This window comes from Carcharhinus amblyrhynchos, chromosome 12, assembly GCF_965287045.1.
Source record: "Carcharhinus amblyrhynchos chromosome 12, sCarAmb.v2.hapA, whole genome shotgun sequence".
NCBI classification, from domain to species: Eukaryota; Metazoa; Chordata; class Chondrichthyes; order Carcharhiniformes; family Carcharhinidae; genus Carcharhinus; species Carcharhinus amblyrhynchos.
Window position 1 is genome coordinate 166246 of NC_137335.1, and position 21728 is coordinate 187973.

A 21728-nucleotide genomic window follows, 5' to 3' on the forward strand; every position below is an offset into this window, starting at 1 on the left:
GCTTGTAATAAATGTACCGTGCACTGATTCTTATGGAACAGTTCCGCTTGGAGAAAATGGTGAAACTGCATTTATGAACCTTTTGTCCTCAAGATGTCCCAAGTTCTTTGCATGTAATTAATTTTATTTTGGAAGTTTAGCCACTTATGAATGCAAAACTGCTAAGATGAATGAGCAATTAATCTATTTCTTGTAGGAATGAATGGTCGAGGAATAATTTTAGAAGAAGCCTCTGCGTGAGAGCTTTGTTCTCCACCTGAACCAACAGTACCTTTGTTACTCTTTCACCTGAAAGGTAACATCTCTAACACTAATATTCCTCAATACTGCTGTGTCGACCTATACCACTTGTTCAAATGAAGATTAAACCCATGACCTTCTGACTTAAATGGGACAGTGCCACCAACTGAGCCACCTGACATGCATTTTAGAAGTAAAGAATGATCACAAAGTATGTTTATTCAAAAAAATTAAACGGTAACCTAGTGTTGTGAAGTTGAGTTTGCAAAGACGTAAAAGAATTGTAAAAACTGCTAAAGGGGAAAACAGTGTATGGTCCCTTTAAAAGCTGGTTTGGTCTCAATGCTGTGGTTTAAAATGCAGAAATATACAGCGTACGTACATTGTATCATTTGTTGCAGAGACAAAATATCAGGGTTGCCTTGGTAATAGCCTTTGCAGGATTTTGCATTCTGACAGCGTATGAGTTTAAAGAAAACACTCAGCTAACAGGAACCTACCAGGCTGAATTTGCTGTAGTTGTCAACCTGAGACCAATCCAGGTATAGGGAATGGATAGGTCACAAGTATAAACAGAAACCCAACTGCCTGACTGTAGTTCAGTTGAGTTCAGCTGAGCCCCAGCAAGAACAAAAGACCATAGCTTGAATGGTTCTCCACCCTGCCAGCTAAAGAACTATCTCTGAAGAGAATTCTCCATCTATCTAACAACAGGATATCAAGTCAAAGACCTTACAGAGAGAAAAGTCACCGTAAAAACTCCAAAGCTTCCGAAAGCCATCAGACGTGGTTGTATATATTTTTTGAGAGTAACTAAAAGTCTGTTATTACTGTTTTGGAACTGAATGGTCCTTGTATTTATTTGAACAGAATTTCAGTCAGACCTTCCTATAATATGTTACTTGGTTAGTTAATGTTCCAATTGATTAAATAAAATAACTTGTTAATTACTCACTTAAAGCCGATGTCAGGTCTTTATATTAATGAACTTCTATTAGTTAACGTAGAACAGTTAACATCTTCCCAAACACCAGTTTAATCACCAGATTAAGAAGCGAGATAAAGGGGATTAACCTCTGCGCCATAACAGACTGGGGGCTCCGGCTTCAGGATCTAAACAGTCTTAAATCCTTAAATCAACCCTAAAGAGGATCTAAACAGTCTTAAATCTTTAAAATAAATCAAAGTGAGGAAATGGCTCTTAACATTGTTAAAGAGGTTCTGGGGTTCGAATATGCTTCCCAAATTTGCCGAGAAGTAGAAAAAGATGACACTTGTAGAAATAGCAAACACTCTAAAATTGAGTTTAACCAGGGAAAATATAAAAGCTCAAATTGTAATGGAATTAACCAAGCATTTAGGTCTAGCAGAGAAACAGTGAAGTGTAGTGAGGTTTGAAAAAATTAAACTGTAAATAAGAAAATTCGAGTTAGAACATGAAATTAAAAAGCTGAGGGAAGAGAGAAAAGAAAGAAAAAGGTTGTTTGAGTTAGAGAAGAGAAAGTTGGAAGAGGAGGTAAAAAAAAGACTTTCAAATGACAGGAGAAAGAGTACAAGATAGAAGTGAGGGGAAGCAAGCTCTTCATAACCATTTGCCTGGTAAGGATACATACAAATATGTCCAAACATTACCAAAATTTGACAAAGGACATGGAAGCCTTTTTCATCTCTTTTGAGAAACTGGCTACCCAAATAACTTGTTGGACTTTAAGCTGGTGTTGTGAGATTTCTTTCAGTTTTACCCAGATGAACTGCCAGAGGAGGTGTGGGTAATATTAATTCAAACCAAGGTGGTAGGCAGGACTGAGGTATTTGCAGCGTCATCAGAGGGGGTGTCAGGGAAATATGAAGTAGTAAAAAAGGCTGTTCTGAGTGCTCGTGAATTGGTATCAGAAGCATATAGATGACAGTTCAGAAATGTAAGGAAGGAACCAGGTCAGGCATATATAGAGTTTGAAAGAATTAAGCAGAACAACTTTGGGTGAGAGCATTAAAGACGGAAAAAACATATGAGGCCCTTAAGATATTATTCTGCTGGAGGAATTTAAAAACTAATTTTCAGAAATGATAAGAACTCATGTTGAGGAACAGAAAGTTAAGACAGCAAAAAGAGCTGCAGAGACAGCAGATGAATATGTATTGGTGCATAATTGAAATCTGGTTTCTGACAGCAATTTCATTTCATGAGGGATAGAAATTGAGAAAGGGGGAAATCCTTCAATGAAAATCAAAAAGTGGATCACACTGGGAACAGTTTACTACCTGTGGAAAAAAGACACCCAAGACAGAAGAAAAGAGGTGAAAGACCTCGAGTGTTTTCACTGTGATAATGTGGGACCCACAAAGGTGCAGTGCTGGGAAAGGGAAGTGGTAAAAGAGCCTCAGCCATGGGATTAGTTAAGACAGTGAAAGAAATCCCGGGAGAAGTCGAGAAACTGAAAGACAGTGCACAGCCTAGCCACAGGCTGAATGATAAGATAGTGCCGATCTTTTCAATGACTTCACCTGCGTGGGCAAGGTGTACTCAGCTAGAACAGGGGGAACTAGGTGAACAAGTTAAAATATTGAGATACGGGAGCTAGTCTGTCTCTGATAGTGAGAGGTGAGGATATTTGCGCTTCTTCTGACATTTTGCCCAAGAGAATGGTAATCAGTGGAATAAATGGTGAAAGGATACGTGTTCCCCTGAATAACATAAGGCAGAAAATCCAGTCCAGTCTGGGAAAGTGATTGGTGGAAAATCTGGCTATTCCAGAAATATAGTTTATCCTTGGAAAAGTTAAAGTTGGAGCACAAGTGGGAGTGTTGCTCATCGTAGTGGAAAATCCAAAAAAGGATCAGGGAACTAGAAGAAAAATACCCTGGAATCTTTTGATTTGATTTATTATTGTCATATGTATTAGTTTCCACTGAAAAGTATTGTTTCTTGCGCGCTATACAGACAAAGCATACATTCACAGAGAAGGAAACGAGAGAATGCAGAATGTAGTGTTAATCATAGGGTGTAAAAAAAATCAACTTAGCGCGAGGTAGGTCCATTCAGAAGTCTGATGACAACAGCGAAATAGCCGTTCTTGAGTTGGTTGGTACGTGACTCAGACTTATCTTTTCCCGATGGAAGAAGGTGGAAGAGAGTACATCTGGGGTGCGTGGAGTCCTTAATCATGCTGGCTGCTTTTCTGAGGTAGCGGGAAGTATAGTTAGAATCAATGGATGGGAGGCTGGTTTGCTTGATGGATTGGGCTACATTCAGGACTACACTTGTAGTTTCTTGCAGTCTTGGGCAATGAATCTTTCCAGACTGTGCAGTGCCAAGATCCCACAGGAAAGGAAAACAAAAGAGAAAGATGAAGAAGTTGAAGTCCAGTTAGCTGACACCCTATTTGACGGGATAGTAAGGGAAGAACCTAAGCAGGCAGAGTTGTTTAGTTCTGAAAGATTAAGGGAGTTTCAACAGACAGATGAGATGATAAAGGATTTATACCATAAAGCCTACTCAGAAAAGGAATCAGAATGTATCCCAGAATGCTATAACCTCAAGGATAAAATTCTATGGTGAAAATGGAGACTTGACAGGTCAGTGCAGATAAGGTATGGGCGGAAGTTCATTAGAGTGTGTTGCTGATAAAATACAGACAGAAAGTATTACAGGTAGCACACGAATTGCCTAAAGGAGAGCATCTGGGAGTGAGGAAGACTCAGGCTAAGATACAGAAGCATTCTTATCGCCTGAATTACATTAAGATGTGGTGGAATTCTGCTGTACCTATCATACTTGTCAGGTGGTGGGAAAGCCACAGGCGGTGATAAAACTGGTGCCTTTGATACCAATTCTTGCATTCAAAAACTATTTTACACAGGTTATGATTGATTGGGTAGGTCCCCTCCCAAAAACAAAGTGGAAACTAATATCTTCTAACCATAATGGATATGTCTCCCAGCATTTTGGCCTCAACTGCTTTGCATTCCACAGGCTTACCACTCTCAGGATGAAGAAATTGCTCCTCATTTCAGTCCTAAAAGGTTTAACCAGTATTCTTGGATTATGACCCATGGTTCCGAATATCCTCACCATTAGGAACATCCCTCCTCCATCTACCTTGTCAAGTCCTGTTAGAGTTTTTATAGGTTTCTGAGATCCGTCATCATTTTCTGAATTCCACCGAATGTAATCCTAACCAATTCGATCTCTCCTCATATGTCAGTCCCACCATCCCAGGAATAAGTCTGGAAAACCTTCAGTTACTTCTTCTATAGCAAGAACAGCCTTCCTCAGAGAAGGAGGCCAAAACTGGCCCTGTATAATTGCAGCAAAGTACACATGCTCCTATACTTGAATTCTCTCGCCATAAAGGCCAACATACCATGTCCTTTCTTCCCCACCTGCCGCATCTGCATACTTATCTTCAGTGACTGGTGTATGAGGACACCCAGGTCTCATTGCATATCTCTTCTCAATTTATAGCCAATAGGGAAATGACCCATTTATTCCTACTCTGCGTTTCCAGTCAGCTAACCAGTTTTCTATCCATCTCTGCTGTGAGAAGTGGCATTCCTCAGGGATCAGTGCTGGGACCTTTGTTATTTGTAATATATATAAATGATTTGGAGAAAAATGTAACCGGTTTGATTAGTAAGTTGCGGACAACACAAAGGTTGGTGGATTTGCAGATAGCGATGAGGACCATCAAAGGGTACAGCAGGATATCGATCAGTTGGAGACTTGGGCGGAGAGGTGGAGTTTAATCCGGACAAATGTGATGTAATGCATTTTGGAAAGTCTAATACAGATAGTAAATGTATAGTAAATGGTAGAACCCTTAAGAGTATTGATAGGCAAAGGTATATGGATGTACAGGTACACAGGTCACTGTAACTGGCAACGCAAGTGGAGAAGGTGGTCAAGAAGGCATATAGCATATCTGCCTTCATTGGCTGGGGCGTTGAGGTTAAAAATTGGCAGATCATGTTGCAGCTTTATAGAACCTTAGGTAGGCGGCACTTGGAATATAGTGTTCAATTCTGGTCGCGACACCACCAGAAGGATGTGGTGGCTTTGGAGAGGGTACAGAAAAGATTTACCAGGATGTTACCTAGTATGGAGAGCATTAGCTATGAAGAGAGGTTGGAGAAACTTGATTTGTTCTCACTGGAGCGACGGAGGTTGAGGGGCGACCTGACAGAAGTCTACAAGATTATGAGAGGCATGTGGACAGTCAGAAGCTTTTTCCCAGAGGGAAGAGTCAATTATTAGGGGCACAGGTTTAAGGTGCGCGGGGTAAAGTTTAAAGGAGATATACGAGGCAGATTTTTTACACAGTGGGTGCCTGGAACTCGTTGCCTGGGGAGGTAGTGGAAGCAGATTGGTAGTGACTTTTAAAGGGCATCTTAACAAATACATGAATAGGATGGGAACAGAAGGATATGGTCCCCGGAAAGGTAGGGGGTTTTACTTAAGTCAGGCTGCACGGTCGATGCAGGCTTAGAGGATCGAAGGGCCTGTTCCTGTACAGTAATTTTCTTTGTTCTTTGTTCCATACACTATCCCCAATCCTTTGCGCTTTATTTTTACACATCAATCTCCTCTGTAGGACTTTGTTAAAAGCCAAATAAACCAGATCCACTGGGTAGTTGCTAAACCATATTAGTTGGTGTTGCTAGACCTAATTATTATCTAGGGTGAATGCTGAAGAATTTTCAGAATGGAATTGGCTTACGGCTCTTCATTTCCCTGAAAGTCAGTTAATCTGCCTAATCTCATTACCAAGGCTAACATAAAGTGGGCATTTTAGGAGGGCTTGGGGAAATCTGGTGTCCCCTGTAAATAAAGCACATGAATCTATCTCCAAAATATGGTAAGGCACTATATGTATGCATGGCTTTTGTATATAATCATAGTAATTAAGACCACATTACAGGTAAAACTGAATAATTAGCTGTGAAAATTCCAACACATATTTCAAGATCTCCTTAAATGGATTGTTCAGAAAATCTAAATTTATTATGACCACCAAGTAAGTGGAAAGAAAATTAATTGCACCCAAACAAGTACATGTGACAATTCTATATCATTAATCTAACAGAACCTTCCATTCAGCAGTTATGCCACTTGCTGCAACACGAGTTTTTAATAACATTACTAAATGGATTACTTTTCATTCTACAGTTTGGCATTATTTTATTTTTAATTAATATAAAGGAATAAAAGGCCAAGTGCTTTTCAGTGAAATGTTTCATTCTGCTCTTGAAGAATTAATTCACTGACCTGTTTTAATATGAAGATGGCGCCGAGGCTCTTCAGGCCCTTCTATGGGCTGATCTGCAAGGAATAATCGAGCAGAATCCAATGCAGTTATGATTGTCTGCTCCTTTTCCATTAGTTCATGTCTGAGTGCCTGCACATGAGAATTTCATGAAGAAATTGCATTTTAAAAGAAACACACTACATTTTCTTTTGTAAACCAAAGTAATCAGCATTGCCAAAAAGAATGAACATTGATAACTGTTATTTGGTCACAATGAAGTCAATTAATGGAGATTCTAACAATGAAAGTGAATTTAGTAAAGATTATTATAGAAACACAGAATCCCTGCAGTGTAGAAGGAGTAAACACAGTAAAAAGTCTCACAACACCAGGTTAAAGTCCAAGGTACAAGATATAAAGAAGCCATGTGGCCAGACACTAAGTGGAACTGCAGACACAAAGGAGAATTACAAGCAGAGGAGTTGGAGGGTGATGGCAATTGCAATCAGTGCATTGACGCATACACAAAGAAAAAGCAGAAAATTCAGAAAGAACAACACAGGATTCTTTAGAAGCAGCAGCACTGAGATAAGATTTTAAAACCTGTTTCTGAGAATGAAATTTGAACTCTCTGACAGAAATGTTGGCTGAGGGGCTACAAAAAGAGATTGGAATATAATGGGTTAACAGCCTGCGTGACCCAAGGCACGAGTCAAATACCAAAAAGACTGATTCAAGCTGGTTTGCTAACCACAGACTGTTGCATGACCTGATAACTGTGCCAGCCACAAACTTCTGCACAAGATGAACTGCTGCTGGAATTAAAAGCTAAATTGTGTCAACTGGACTGTTGATGGAGTCAAGAGGATAACTGAGTTATGTACTGACTGAAAGAACAGGATGCAGATTCGAGTAAAGGGCCTACAGAAGGGCCAACATAAACAGCCCTCAGCAGCAGAACTCAACACTCAGGGCCCAATTTTACCATTTTGATTCTAAGTGCTGAATCTGGGTGCAATTTAGATCCGACTTGGAAACCTGTTCTCCAGCACCCCCACATGCAATCAGCCTGAAAAAAAACCCCACCAGTCTGAATCGCACTTTGGGTGGGGCTTATCACATCTGAAACGCTGCAGGTCCGATCGGAGCTCTGAACTGCACATGCGCAGTGAGAAAAACATGTGAAAAATGTGTCTCTGTCACATCATTTCCAGGCCGCAAAAAGTGGATAAAGCGGTCCAGGAGTGATAACACCCATATCGCCCTACCCCCACAACATAACTGTCCCTCTTATCCACCGCACTCCCCCCGCTACCCAGACCGATCATGATCCCCTACCCCACTTCCTCTCCACTGATCGCTCACAGAGTGGCAGCGGATCCCACCACCCCCGTCCCTGTCTCACTACCAGAGAATGATCGGACCTCCCACCTTCCTCCCCACAACCTGTGAACGATTGGTGCTCCCTCCACCCCCCAACAGAGAATCATCTGGCCTCCCTCCCCCCACAACTTCCTACCAGAGAACGATCTGGCCTCCTTTCTCCTCCCTTCCCCTCACCAGAGAACAATTGGGCTTCCCTCCTCACCTCCGCCCCCCTCCCACACCAGAGAACCAGAGAATGTTCTACCCCCTCCTCCCCACCAGAGAATGGTTGGGCCTCCCTCCCGCCCCCCCCGCTTCCCCCCAACATCAGAGAATGATTGGGCCTCACCCTCCTCCCAACCACAGAATGATCTTCTCCCCACCCCCCCCTCCAAAGAGAATAATCTGGTGCCCTCCTCCCCTAGCCCCAACACCAGTAATTTGAGTTAGAGAGCCGTTGGAAGCTCTGAACCTACTTCTTCAAAAGCTGGAACGCCCGAAACAGACCTACGCCGAGCATGTCTGTTTTGCACCTAATCCAGAAGGGTAAGTGTGATGGTATGGGGGGAAGTGCTGGTAAAATTGAGTATCCAGGTCATTAAGTCAATTTAAATACATGCAAATGCATTTGGTAAAGTGGGCATCTGCGCGGACACAGGCACAGATTGCACTAATTACATCTGAGTTTACTAAATTTTCATCACGGAGACCAAAACTGCCTGAGACTACGCATAAGAGGACCTGGAAGAAGCTGGCCAGTTTATCCATAAACAGGAGTATTACAAATTGATAGAGTGTAATGTTCTATGTGTTTGTTAGTTGACTAAAGCACTTTTGTTTTCATTGATCAAATTTTCAGTGAAATCAGACTAGTCAACATGACAATCATCTGGTGTGGGGATGGGGGATGGTGGGGGGCAGATTCTGAGTAGAAATCCACCAATATGACTGTGTACTGACAGGGCGATTGTAGTTCCAGAAATATTTTGGTCATCCATATTAATTTTAAATCTGTGTGTGTTAAACTAAAGGAAGTGCAGAGGAGATTGCATTATAATCCTTTTCTTTATGTTTAATGAATGTTTTCTTTTGTTCAAAACTAATTAGTGTTCGTGTGACTGTTTCCTCCACGCTTAACAAAGTCAAAAGTAAAAATAGGTGTTATAATCGTTTGGCCTAGGATTCCATTCTGGGATATTCCTGTCCAGATATAACACCAACTGAGATAGTAACAAAGTCAACAACTATGAAACAAACCATCAAAGCTCAATGGGATTTTCACCAGATTTGGGAAACCAGAACAGATTGTGACTGATAATGAATTGCGATTAATGGCTCAGGAGATTGAAGACTATCTAAAAATGAGTGGTGTCCAACACTCAAAATCAGCACTATACCACCCATCCACCAATAGATTAGCTTAAAGGGTTGTCCAGTCCTTGCAGCATTCACTTGAAGTCTCCAAGGACAAGATCTATTAAATCACTGTCTAAACAGTTTCTTGACGATGTATTTCAACACCACACATGTGACCACTTGATTTCTCCAGATTTCCTACTACTGAAGAGGCAGCTGAGAACTACATTTGAGCTACTTTTACTGCAGAAAAGACTCTTCTTACTCTTAGGAAGAGAAGGTAATTCCTAAAGACGCTTGTTTCATCAATGACAGCAACTTTTGGATGAGAAGTGGGTTTCTGCAATTATTTGTTCAAACTGGCCCCCTCAGTATACACTGAAGATGAGCTAATGCGGATATGTCATGCAGATCAATTGTTAGCAACATGCATCAACGTGCCAGTACTGTATGTCATAACTATTTCAAGATGAACCACCATTCATACTACTGGATATCATGACTGCTACCTCTACTCAATCAGCTGAAACCAAGATTGCCAAAGAATCCCTTGCTGCTTCTAGTCTTCCTTCTGCAAAAAAGACTATTACTCCTTCTAGGGTAGAGACATCCTCTGAAAACCCAGATATTATCTCTTAAGGTCAAAAACAATCAAATTCCTGAAGTGTGCAGGCAATCAGTGCAGAATAGACATAGATTGTCTTTCCTATTCACTATTATTATGTCATGATTCATTGCATGCCCTTGTATAGATGTTTTAATGATGAGGTAAAGGTGCAATGGTTATTTGTTAAGGGACCTTACAAGTAAAGGGGGAAAGATGTTATGTATTTGAAGTTGTCGTTTCATAGTCACTGAGAGTCTGGTCACGTGTAAAGTTTGTGATGTTATCGGCTACTTCATAGGCTTTGCCTCAGTCTAGTTCAAAAGCCTTTGTAGACTTAAGTTATTCAATAAATCCATACTGTTATTTGCATCCAACTCCACGTTCTTTCATTCTGAGAGTACAGCACATAACAGCTAGTCACTAGTATTGCTCAGGCCACTATGATGGATTTTGTTAAAAGATAATTCTTGGATCTATTGAATTTTAGGATCCAATTAAAGTACATCAATTTATGACTTGCTAAATATACTTTAGATATATTAATATTTTAATTCTGACTATTTAGTTTTAAGGCAATGAAATGTTCTATAACATTTTAAATAAAATACAAAATTTACTTTGCAAAGCAAATGAAATGATAGATGCATAAATTTATTGAACTGTCTAACTCCAATGTACCTCTACAGAGATTTGTCTACTCAAAGATTTATTCACTCAGTTTTCTCCCTCTTGTCACTTCTATTCCCGAGCTGATTACTTTTCATCCTCCCACTGAGATTCTGTGAAAAAGTATAACTGACGAATGAAATTATGTCTTGTTCAGATTTCAAACCCAGAACTTGTAAAATATTTAGAATCATTCACTTTCTGCCTCAATGAGCTGAGATAGATACTTCAATCTACTCTCTGCAACCATGCAACTTGTGTGGCACAAACAAAAAGGGAGATGTGACTGATCTTGATGCCTCACAATGCTTTGTGCAAGTGTTCCAATCAGGCAACCGAGCAAGCAAAGATGGGTACAAATGAGGTCTGCCACGTGAGATACAAATGTGTATTGAGAGAGGTAGGAGAGAAACAACACATCTTCCTGTATTATGCTACATCATAAGGGACATGGTTCTTTCTAACAGTGAACACTGCAGAAAACTGCAATTCTAATCCAATAGCAATATGGAAAGCCAGCACCAAGGCCTTGTGCAATATTGCTTAACCTAAATTCAAGGCACAAGAGCTACCCAGACCAGAAAGATGCAACTCAGAACTCACTAAAGAAGGATCAAAAATACAAACATTCACCTGGCTATTTAAGAACATAAGAACATAAGAAATAGGAGCAGGAGTAGGCCATCCAGCCCTTCGAGCCTGCCCCGCCATTCAGTAAGATCATGGCTGATCTGTCGCTGCTCAGTTCCACTTTCCCGCCCTCTCCCCATAACCCTTAATCCCCTCTCCTATCAAAAACCCATCAACCCGCGTCTTAAAAATATTTAGCGAGGCAGCCTCCACCACTTCAACGGGCAGAGAATTCCAGAGATTCACCACCCTTTGAGTGAAGAAGTTCCTCCTCAACTCCGTTCTAAACCGCCCCCCTTTTATCTTGAGGCTGTGCCCCCTAGTCCTACTGTCTTTTTTGAGCGGGAAGAGTCTTTCCACCTCTATCCTATCCATCCCATTCATCATCTTATACGTCTCAATGAGATCTCCCCTCATTCTTCTAAACTCTAACGAGTACAAGCCCAGTTTATTCAGCCTCTCCTCATAGCTCAACCCCCTCAACTCCGGTATCAGCCGAGTAAACCTCCTCTGCACTCCCTCCAAGGCCAAAATATCTTTGCGCAGGTGCGGCGCCCAAAACTGCACACAGTACTCCAGCTGCGGCCTCACCAATGCCCTATACAGCTGCAGCAAGACCTCCCTACTTTTATATTCAATCCCCCTCGCTATGAAGGCCAGCATCCCATTCGCCTTCCTGACCACCTGCTGCACCTGCAAGCTGGGTTTTTGCGACTCATGCACAAGGACTTTCATGATATCGTATATTAATGTGATTGGTCACCACACCAGTGGCAAAATGAACAGTGCTGCAAGTAACAGGTCAGTGGAGAGAATAAAGATGAATATTATGGATCAGTTTAGCGGGGTGTTAGAGACAGTGGGGGAATTAAGGAAGAAGTAGAAGGGCATAATTCGTAAAATCTAGGATTATGGCTATCCGCCTGTATTAGGCTACAGAAGATATGCTGAGGAATGAAAGGTGAAAAATCAGGGTGTAGATTAAAGTAATACAGAAATGAAAGCCTGAGCACCAATCAGACAGTCCAAATTTTGTGCTGAACACCAATTTCATACAGTGTTTTTTAACATATTAACAATGCACAAGTCCTCTGAGTTAATTCAGATGGTAAAAAGTCTGACAACACCAGGTTTTAGTCCAACCTATTTATTTGATAATATTCTCACAAGCTTTCGAGGGGTTACCCTCTTCGTCAGGTGAATGGAGAGTTCTGGCCTCAGACAGAGCATATAAAGCACAGACAGTTTAGAGATTACTGATTAAAATGCGAATCCTTACACCTAACCTGCTGTTCAAGACCTGAAGTGGCTGACAATGTGAGTGGTAGGAGCACTGATCACAGTTTAAAGAGATGTGTATTGTCTCCAGACAGTACAGTAAGTGAGGTTTTGCAAACCCAGGCAAGTCACGGGGGTTACAGATAGTGCGACATGAACCCAAGATCCCTGTTGAGACCGTCCTCATGTGTGCGGAACTTGGCTATCAGTCTCTGCTCAGCGACTCTGCGCTGTCGTGTGTCGTGAAGGCCGCCTTGGAGAATGCTTACCCGAAGGTCAGAGGCTGAATGCCCGTGACCACTGAAGTGTTCGCCAACAGGAAGGGAACAGTCTTGCCTGGTGACTGTCGAGCGATGTTCATTCATCCGTTGTCGTAGCGTCTGCATGGTCTCCCCAATGTACCATGCAGACATTCATTGGGAGACCATGCAGACGCTACGACAACGGATGAATGAACATTGCTCGACAGTCACCACGCAAGACTGTTCCCTTCCTGTTGGCGAACACTTCAGTGGTCACGGGCATTCAGCCTCTGACCTTCGGGTAAGCATTCTCCAAGGCGGCCTTCACAACACACGACAGCGCAGAGTCGCTGAGCAGAGACTGATAGCCAAGTTCCGCACACATGAGGACGGTCTCAACAGGGATCTTGGGTTCATGTCGCACTATCTGTAACCCCCGTGACTTGCCTGGGTTTGCAAAACCTCACTTACTGTACTGTCTGGAGACAATACACATCTCTTTAAACTGTGATCAGTGCTCCTACCACTCACATTGTCAGCCACTTCAGGTCTTGAACAGCAGGTTAGGTGTAAGGATTCGCATTTTAATCAGTAATCTCTAAACTGTCTGTGCTTTATATGCTCTGTCTGAGGCCAGAACTCTCCATTCACCCGACGAAGAGGGTAACCCCTCGAAAGCTTGTGAGAATATTATCAAATAAATAGGTTGGACTAAAACCTGGTGTTGTCAGACTTTTTACTGTGTTTACGCCAGTCCAACGCCGGCATACCCACATCATTAATTCAGATGTGACAGTGAAAAGAGTAACTGGTAATTGCTCGAAATCTCCAAAGCAAAGTAATAAAATCAATATGGAATCATTTGAGCAGATTAATTAGAATCCGAGGAACATAGAAAGAAATCACTTTGAAAAGGAGATTCCAAATAAAAGGCATTGCGGTGGGAATCCACTTTAGTTCTAGTCATGCCTGCTTTTTGTGTGGGCTATGTGAAACATTAATTATTCCATTCTTGCTTGAGCCCTCTCTCTTGTTGCTTTTTCTGGTACACTGATAACTGTATCAGTGTCATCACCTGCCCATACCACAAACTGGAAAGTGCAATTCTCTCACCTTCACCTCGTCCATCTCTGACTCTTCCTTTCCCCAACTTCTCCATCCCCATTTCTGGAGGTAGACTTTTCAGTAGTTTCAATTACAAACCCATGGATTTCTGCATTTAGCTTGACTGTATTTCCTCACGCCCTGCTTCTTGTAAGAGCTTTATTTCATTCTCCCAATTTCTAGGGCTCCATCATGGTTATTCTGACGATGCTACTTTTCATACCAGTGCTTCTTTATAGATCTTCCTTTTCCTCAACCAAGAATTCCAAACCAATGTGGCTGGCAGGGCACTCTATCGCGTCTGATACATTTCACACAGTTGTGCTCTCACCCTTTCCCTACCCTCCCAGAACCATGAAAGGGTTCCCGTTGTCCTCACCTTCAACCCAGCAACCTCTGTATTCAACAGATCATCCCCTACCATTTTTGACCGCTCCCACACAATGGCACCACCAAACACATCTTCCCCGGACTCTCCTTAAGATGCAACACCTGTCTCTTCACCTCCTCCTTTCTGACAGTTCAAGACCCTAAACATTCCTTCCGAGTGAAATAGCAATATACTTGTATTTCTTTCAATTTAGGATTCTGTATTCATAAGAACCTAAGAACTAGGGGCAGGAGTCGGCCATCTGGCCCCTCAAGCTTGCTCCGCCATTCAATAAGATCATGGCTGATCTTTTTGTGGACCCAGCTCCAATTAACCGCCCACTCACCATAACCCTTAATTTCTTTACTGTTCAAAAATTTATCCTTGCCTTAAAAATGTTCAATGAGGTAGCCTCAACTGCTTCACTGGGCAGGGAATTCCACAGATTCACAACCCTTTGTGTGAAGAAGTTCCTCCTCAACTCAGTCCTGAATCTGCTTCCCCTTTATTGTGAGGCCACGCCCCCTAGTTCTAGTTTCACCCGCCAGTGGAAATAGCTTCCCTGCTTCTACCTTATCAATTCCCTTCATAATCTTATATGTTTCTATAAGATTTCCCCTCATTCTTCTGAATTCCAATGAGTATAGCCCCAGTTACTCAGTTTCTCCTCACAAGCCAACCCTCTCAACTACGGAATCAACCTAGTGAATCTCCTCTGCACCCCTGCCAGTGCCAGTATATCCTTTCCCAAGTAACAAGTCCAAAACTGTACACAGCACTCCAGGTGTGGCCTCACCAGCACCTTACACAGTTGTTTTTAAACTTCATCCCTCTAGCAATAAAGGACAACATTCCATTTGCCTTCTTAATTACCTGCTGCACCTGCAAATCAACTCCTTGAGACTCCTGCACAAGGACAGGTCCCTCTGCACAGCAGCATGCTGCAATTTTTTACCACTTAAATAATTTAGTCCATTTTGCTGCTACTCCTACTGAAATGGATGACTTCACATTACCAACATTGTACTCCATCTGCCAGACCCTCGGCCACTCAGACTATCAATTTCCCTCTGCAGACTTTGCTCTGCCACTCATCTTAGTGTCATCTGCGAATTTTGACACACTACACTTGGTCCCCAACTCCAAATCATCTATACTGGGGAGATGAAATGCATACTCGGTGACTGCTTTGTGGAACACCTCTGTTTGATCTGTAAGCATAACTGCAAGCTTCATGTCACTTGTCATTTTAATTCTGCAGCTCGTTTCCGCTCTGATCTCTTGGTCCATGGCTAACTACAGTGTTCCAGTGAAGTTCAGTTCAAGTTTGAAAAACAGGACCTCATTTTCTTTCACGGCAATTTCCAACCTTGTGGACTCAAACATTAAGTTCAACAAGTTTAGAAAGATAATATCCTCTGCCCCTTGTCCTGTATGGTTTTTGATGGCTTCTTTATCCCCCTCATCTTGCAATATTATGGCTGCTATATAGCCATTCATGCCTCGACTGGACATAACCTCTTTTTTTATTATACATATTATCACTCTTTCCTTTTGCATCGTGAAATCTTTTGTTGGTTAATCTCTCCTGCCCCACACACACCCTGTTATAGTCCTTCCCTTTTGTTTCTCTTGCCTCCTTTCCTTTCTACTGGTTCAAAATCTCTTACATTTCTATCTTTTAACTTTGCTGAACAGAGAGGCGCACTGGCGAGGTTTTTCATTTTGCACTCATCAGGACAAATGCAAGAATGCCAAATTTCAAACAATTACAACAATTTATGCTGCAGAAAAAAAGTGTTCTGATTAGTTGGCCCTGACTGACTAAGGCATTGCCACGGAGAAAAGGGAAACTAGAGGTTCCACAAGCTCTCAGGAAATTCAAAAAAAGTGCAAGGTTTGAACATAATACTTTTCTTTACAGACTCTTGCAGACAAACCTATGTTGCTTCAAGCAAGCATAAATTAGCCACATTACTAGTTTGACTGTTTATCTTAAATTGGTTGTTGTTTTAGTTATTAGCACACTTAGGATTTTTCAGCAAGCACTGCCCAATCGCAGAATCAAGTCTAACAGTAGACGTTTTGCTTTGGGTTTTGCGAATGAGGATTGGCTAAAAACAGTCTGTACCTGATCTGTTTATTACAAGCAGCATGTTCTTTTGGTTGTTTGAATCAAACAGCCAATCGTTGGGATGTACAGAATATGTACCTGGCATCATATCAGCAATAAAATTCATACAAGACATGGCTCAGTTGTTTCATGGCAAGAATATCTTTTTGGATTGACAGCAGCATCTTGTTAGTGGTAAATATCACTTGCATAGCCACACCATAGGAGCAGCGCGAATGGCCTGCTTATTCTGTAGTTCACATTTTTGAAATATTTGGCCTTCTCAAGGCAAGTTGGGGTACATGCACTTTTCAGGCCTGAAAGTGGCAGCCTTTGAACCATTTGCAACTTTATGCAATACAGAGAGCAATGACCCGTTCATAACAGTCCCTTTCCAACAGGATAGCTTTAAAGAGCTCTATTTCTCTGTCAAGCTTGCGAACTGAGAAAACGCCTCAACCAATCAGAGCTGACTTGCCAACCATTTAACAGCTCTTTTCTCCTATTGTATATATATTGTTGTGAACGGGGGCAGTGATCAGCAAGGGCGGGGTGGGTTGGGGAATCATAGGGAGAGCCGCGATCAGCCAGGGAGGCAGCGATCAGGGAGGGGGCAACTGAGAGAGAGGGGGCGATGTCCGGGAGAGTGGGCAGTGACAATCTTCCAATAAACTATGTATTATACATTGTGCATGGTCTCCCAATGCACTATGCTGTGCAATGATGCCCTCAAGCAGTCAGCAGCCGGCTTCCTGACGAGAATAGACTCCCCTGGTGAGAATCACACTTTGCCTCATTTTTTTCTACAAATGGCATAAGATAGCTTCTGAGGGCTTGCCCAAAAAATTGCTACAAATGTCTCCTGTCTTCATGCTCATTTGGCACTTTGAATTTTTTTGGTAAGATCGCCCCCTTTGACTTGAAATTCAATATTGTTTCTCTCTGTCTGACTTGCTGAGTATTATAATGGAGGCTGTTCATTCCTGTATCACTTTATAACAAAAGTTAAGCCTCCTCCATCACAAGGTGAGTGGGGGAAAGACAGGTCACCACTGCTGTTGTCCTAAGTATGTTTGTGTATTTAAGTGTGCAGTCAGTCGGTGTATATTTGTATGAGGGTATTTGTATGTTTAAGGGTGGAAAAAGGGTTGCTGGAGTGTGTCACAGAAGTGGTGGGTGATCTTACTGCTTCTCCTCTCAACTGAAATTCTGACATCATCAAGTTAACATGAAGAAAATTCAAAAGAGGAACGTTTTATTCTGGGCAAAAAATCTGATCAGACTCTTATTGGAGACTTCTAGGCAGATGTCAGATGGAAAGATTGACCAAAATTACAAATCAGACCAGTTATAAACACAAGTTATTCAAAAGTTGGGACAGCAGGATTGCTGTAATTCCATGCAACACAATCACTCAGGAATGGTGCGTGAGAAAACTATAAACAGAACCTCCTATCACTATAAGAGGTGGCAGTATGTTTTGCAGAGTTCAGCAACTATCAAAATGATTTTCAACTAAATAGGAACAAAGAGTAAATGGTATTCAATCCCAGGGAAAGTAATGGAGTGCAAGCTTCAATTTTCCAGCTATGATGAGAGGGTCAGAGGTCAGTGTTTTCTTAGTAGAATAGTTTGAATGGAGACAGGATCAAAGATTTGTTAGTTGTGAAGGAACAAATAAAGGTTTAAATCAAATTTCTCTCTAAGCCAACAAGACTAAAATAGGCAGCGTGGAGATTGATACCGGAAAGGATTAATAAACCGGAAAGAAACAATGTGCTTCAGAGAGGAGTAAACAATCCATGCTTATCTAGCCTTTCTATTCAATTATCTTTACTTTCTGCAAGGTACCTCTGTGCTGTCATTTGTAAAATACAACAATAAATCCTTTTGATTGTAGGAACTTGTCTGCCTTTGCTTAGAAATTTTCCAAAGGTTTCCTATTTCACCAAATTACTTCAAATGTATTCTGTCAATCAGCATTTTGCTGAAGAATTGTGTAAAATAATTCTCTTTCTAACACTGAATTTGCAAGTTTCCTGTTGATGCAACAAATATATAAAGTTGAAATATTATACCAGGTTTACCTTTATTTATTCATTCTTCAGAGAAAAGCCTTGGGTCCATAACCACTCATCATGACTCAGTCCTCTAAATCCTAACTTTGATCTTGAAACATTTTCCTGAATGACCTAAGCCATTAACATGAAACTGCTCCTTACAAAGGCCATAAATAATTTTCAAATATCTTAATTTAATCTGTGTTTTTTAATTCGTTCATGGGGTGTGAGTGATGCTGGCAAATTAGCATTTGTTGCACATCCCTAATTGCCTTAAGAAGGGGATGGTGAGCCACCTTCTTGAACTGCTTGCAGTCTTTGTGGTCATAGGTACACCCAGAGTGCTGTTGGGGAGGGAGTTCCAGCAATTTAATCCAGTGACAGGCAAGGAACAGCGTTAGCCTTCTGCGAAAGATTTAACCCAGCTAATGAAAGGGTTAAAAATTTAAGTCGAGAGATTCTTAAGGACATAATTTACTCATATTTTGAAAAATATGGACTTATTAGCAGTAGGTTGCATGGTTTTGTGAGGGGGAGGTTGTGTCTCACAAACTTGACTGAGTTTTTTGAACAAGTGACAAAGATGATTGATGAGGGCAAGGCAGTGGATGTTGTCTACACGGACTTTAGCAAGACCTTTGACAAGGTCCCTCGTGCCAGGCTGATACAGAAGGAACAATTTCCTCCACCCTCTCAGCCACTGCGTTTGAATGTAAAATAAACTAACCTCCTGAATTAATCAGAAAGTGAATTTGCTGTGTGTTACCAATAAAATTGGACCACACAAACATAGGGTTTGGGGAAACATGTCATAGCCCACTTTAAAAGTAACTCACAAACATCTTTGCTTATGAACACATGGTGACAGGATAAAGACATTCAGTTTGGCTCTCTTCTGTCCATAACAACAACTTAGCAAGCTGAGTATCTCTTTCGCACTCCATTCCCTTCATATCTTTCTACATATTCCTCTTGCCTTTGCCAATTTGCATTACTGCACATTTATCTGCCATAAACTGCAGCCTATCACTGTTCTGCACATAAACACAGCGCTGCTAAATCTTGTTAAATTTTCATTCCCACTGCTCCCACTTTGTTGCCAAACTCTGAGTCCAATTTGTATAATTTATAAAAAATGAGCACAGCAATGAACCAAGGTAAAACACATTATAAAATAAAGTTGGGCCGATTGAAATGATGTTGGAGTTAAAGAGGTGATTTAGGGAATAACCTAATTAAATTCACAACAAATGGAGATGATACTGAATAATTCATGAGAAAACTTGCTTCTGGCCACAGGCAGAGATACAGATATTTGGATCAAAGTCAGGGGCTGACAGAAAATGTACAAAAATTACACAGATTTATATCCAACTTAGTCACAGTGGGAAAGGAAGAACTTGCATTTCTGTAGCTCCTTTCATGACCTCCGATCATTTCAGCCTAAGAAGTTTGAAGTGCAGTCATTGTTATAATTCAGAAAATGTGGCAGCTAATTTCTGCATAGCAAGTTCCCTCACACAACAGGATGATAATCACCAGATCATCTGGTTTTACATGTTGACTGATGGATAAAAATCGGCTGGGCTACCAGGTTACCTGTTCATCAAAATCGGTGGGACAGAATCTTTTACTCCCACTGAAAGGGCAGGCAAAAGGGTTCCTCCAGGGTGTGCTATGGTGCAGCAACCTGGAAGTTACTGTGTGGACCACGCATAAGTCTTTAAGATACTATGTATGTAATCATACATTAAATTTTAATGCACTTCATGAGAATATAAGAACATAGGAGCAGGAGTAGGCAATTCAGTCCTGGAGCCTGCTCCACTATTCAATACAATCATGGCTGATCTCACAGCAGTCTCAACTCCACATTCCCACCTGATCACCATAGCCCTTCAACCCATTACTAATATCTCCTCCTTAAATTTGCTCAATGTTCCGGTGATGAATGCCACATCCATGACCCTTTGAGAGTAGTCTCTCCTCATCTCTGTTTTAAATCTGCTACTCCTTATCCCAAAACCATGACCTCTTCTTCTAGATTGCTCCATAAAAGGAAGCTCTATGTCTATTTGTCAACATCTTTTTATCATCTTACTCTAAATTCTAGAGCATATAGGACTAACCTGTTCAGTCTGGCTGTATATGACATTTGCCTGTCCTAACCTTAGAAGCATGATTTGGAACTTCAATAGTTACTTCTTTTGGAACTAAGTCTGTATTATTCTCACTCGTTACAGTAACAGACACACATTCATCAGATTCAACTAAGTGTTCTGTAGTAGTATTCAGAACACTTGGGACTAAAGAGGTTGGTGCTTCTGGAGATGATTCTGAGAAATCATTTTGACATGACAACAATTGGTCATCATCGTGTTGCCAAACTAGTTCATCTTCGGTTTGAACCGTGTAAGAAATTGGACCTGTTTTTGCTAAAACTATGGCTGGTACCTATTTTTCACTCATGGAATTATTACACACTAACACTCAATCTCCTGGTTGAAATGCGAGTTGTTTTGCCCTTACTTCTCATCTAGCAACTTGGGATTGTTATTGATATTCTACTAACGCTCAAGTTTCTGGAGGTAACATCAAATCAAATGTAGTTCTCAGTTTTCTCTTTAAGAGTAGTAATGCAGGTGAACTTTGGATTGTTGCATAAATGGTGTTTCCATAAGATGTCAAAAAGCTACCCACATGATGTGATAACAAATCCTGTTTTTTTCAAGCTTTTAAATGATATTTCAGGCATTGTATGAATCTTTTGGACAATCCATTGGTTGCTGGATGATGAGTTGCAGATTTTATATACCGAATATCATTTACTTTGAGATAATCCTTAAACTCTTGTGAAGTAAACTGTGAACCATTATTGCAAACATTTTGTCAAGTTTTACAATGGTTTGTTCAGAAGTAGTAGAACTCAAGCTAACAACTTCTGGTCACTTTGAGTATGCATCAATTATGACTAAAAATATGTAACCCTCAAATGGATCAGCGAAATCTACACACAAACATTTCCATGACATATCGGGCCACTCCCAAGGATGCAAAGAAGATAAGGTGGTGAATTTCTTATTTGTACACGATTGATACTGTCACACTTCTTCTTCAATCTGAGCATCCAGATCTAGCCACCAAGAATAACTACGTGCTAATTCCTTCATCCAGACTTCATTGCAATATCCTTCATGTAGTTGTTCAAGAGTTCTTCAATGCAGACTAGGAAGAATGATCACTCAGATTCCCCACAACAAGTTTCAAGCTATCTTGACATATATGGTTTTAACTCAGGATGAGGGCAATGCATCCCATCGCCTTCCCCATCATGGTATAATTTCTAATATGTCTCTGAACTTGAGAAGCTGTCGCAGGCAAATGCACTAACAAAAAAATAAAGAACATTATAAAGAACAATAAAGAACAAGAGAGAGCAGGGTTTCTTAAGG

General features: G+C 41.1%; 1 protein-coding gene across 5 annotated transcripts in view; it reads right to left on the bottom strand.

The window, feature by feature from the left end:
- The window catches only part of utrn (utrophin), a 517764-nt gene that overhangs the window by 148990 nt on the left and 347046 nt on the right, over positions 1-21728 (bottom strand). For all 5 annotated transcript variants that reach the window (XM_080199920.1, XM_080199921.1, XM_080199919.1 and 2 more), the window contains one exon: positions 6506-6635. In XM_080199920.1, the coding sequence (XP_080056046.1) occupies positions 6506-6635 (130 nt within the window). The remainder of the gene's footprint in view (positions 1-6505; positions 6636-21728) is intronic.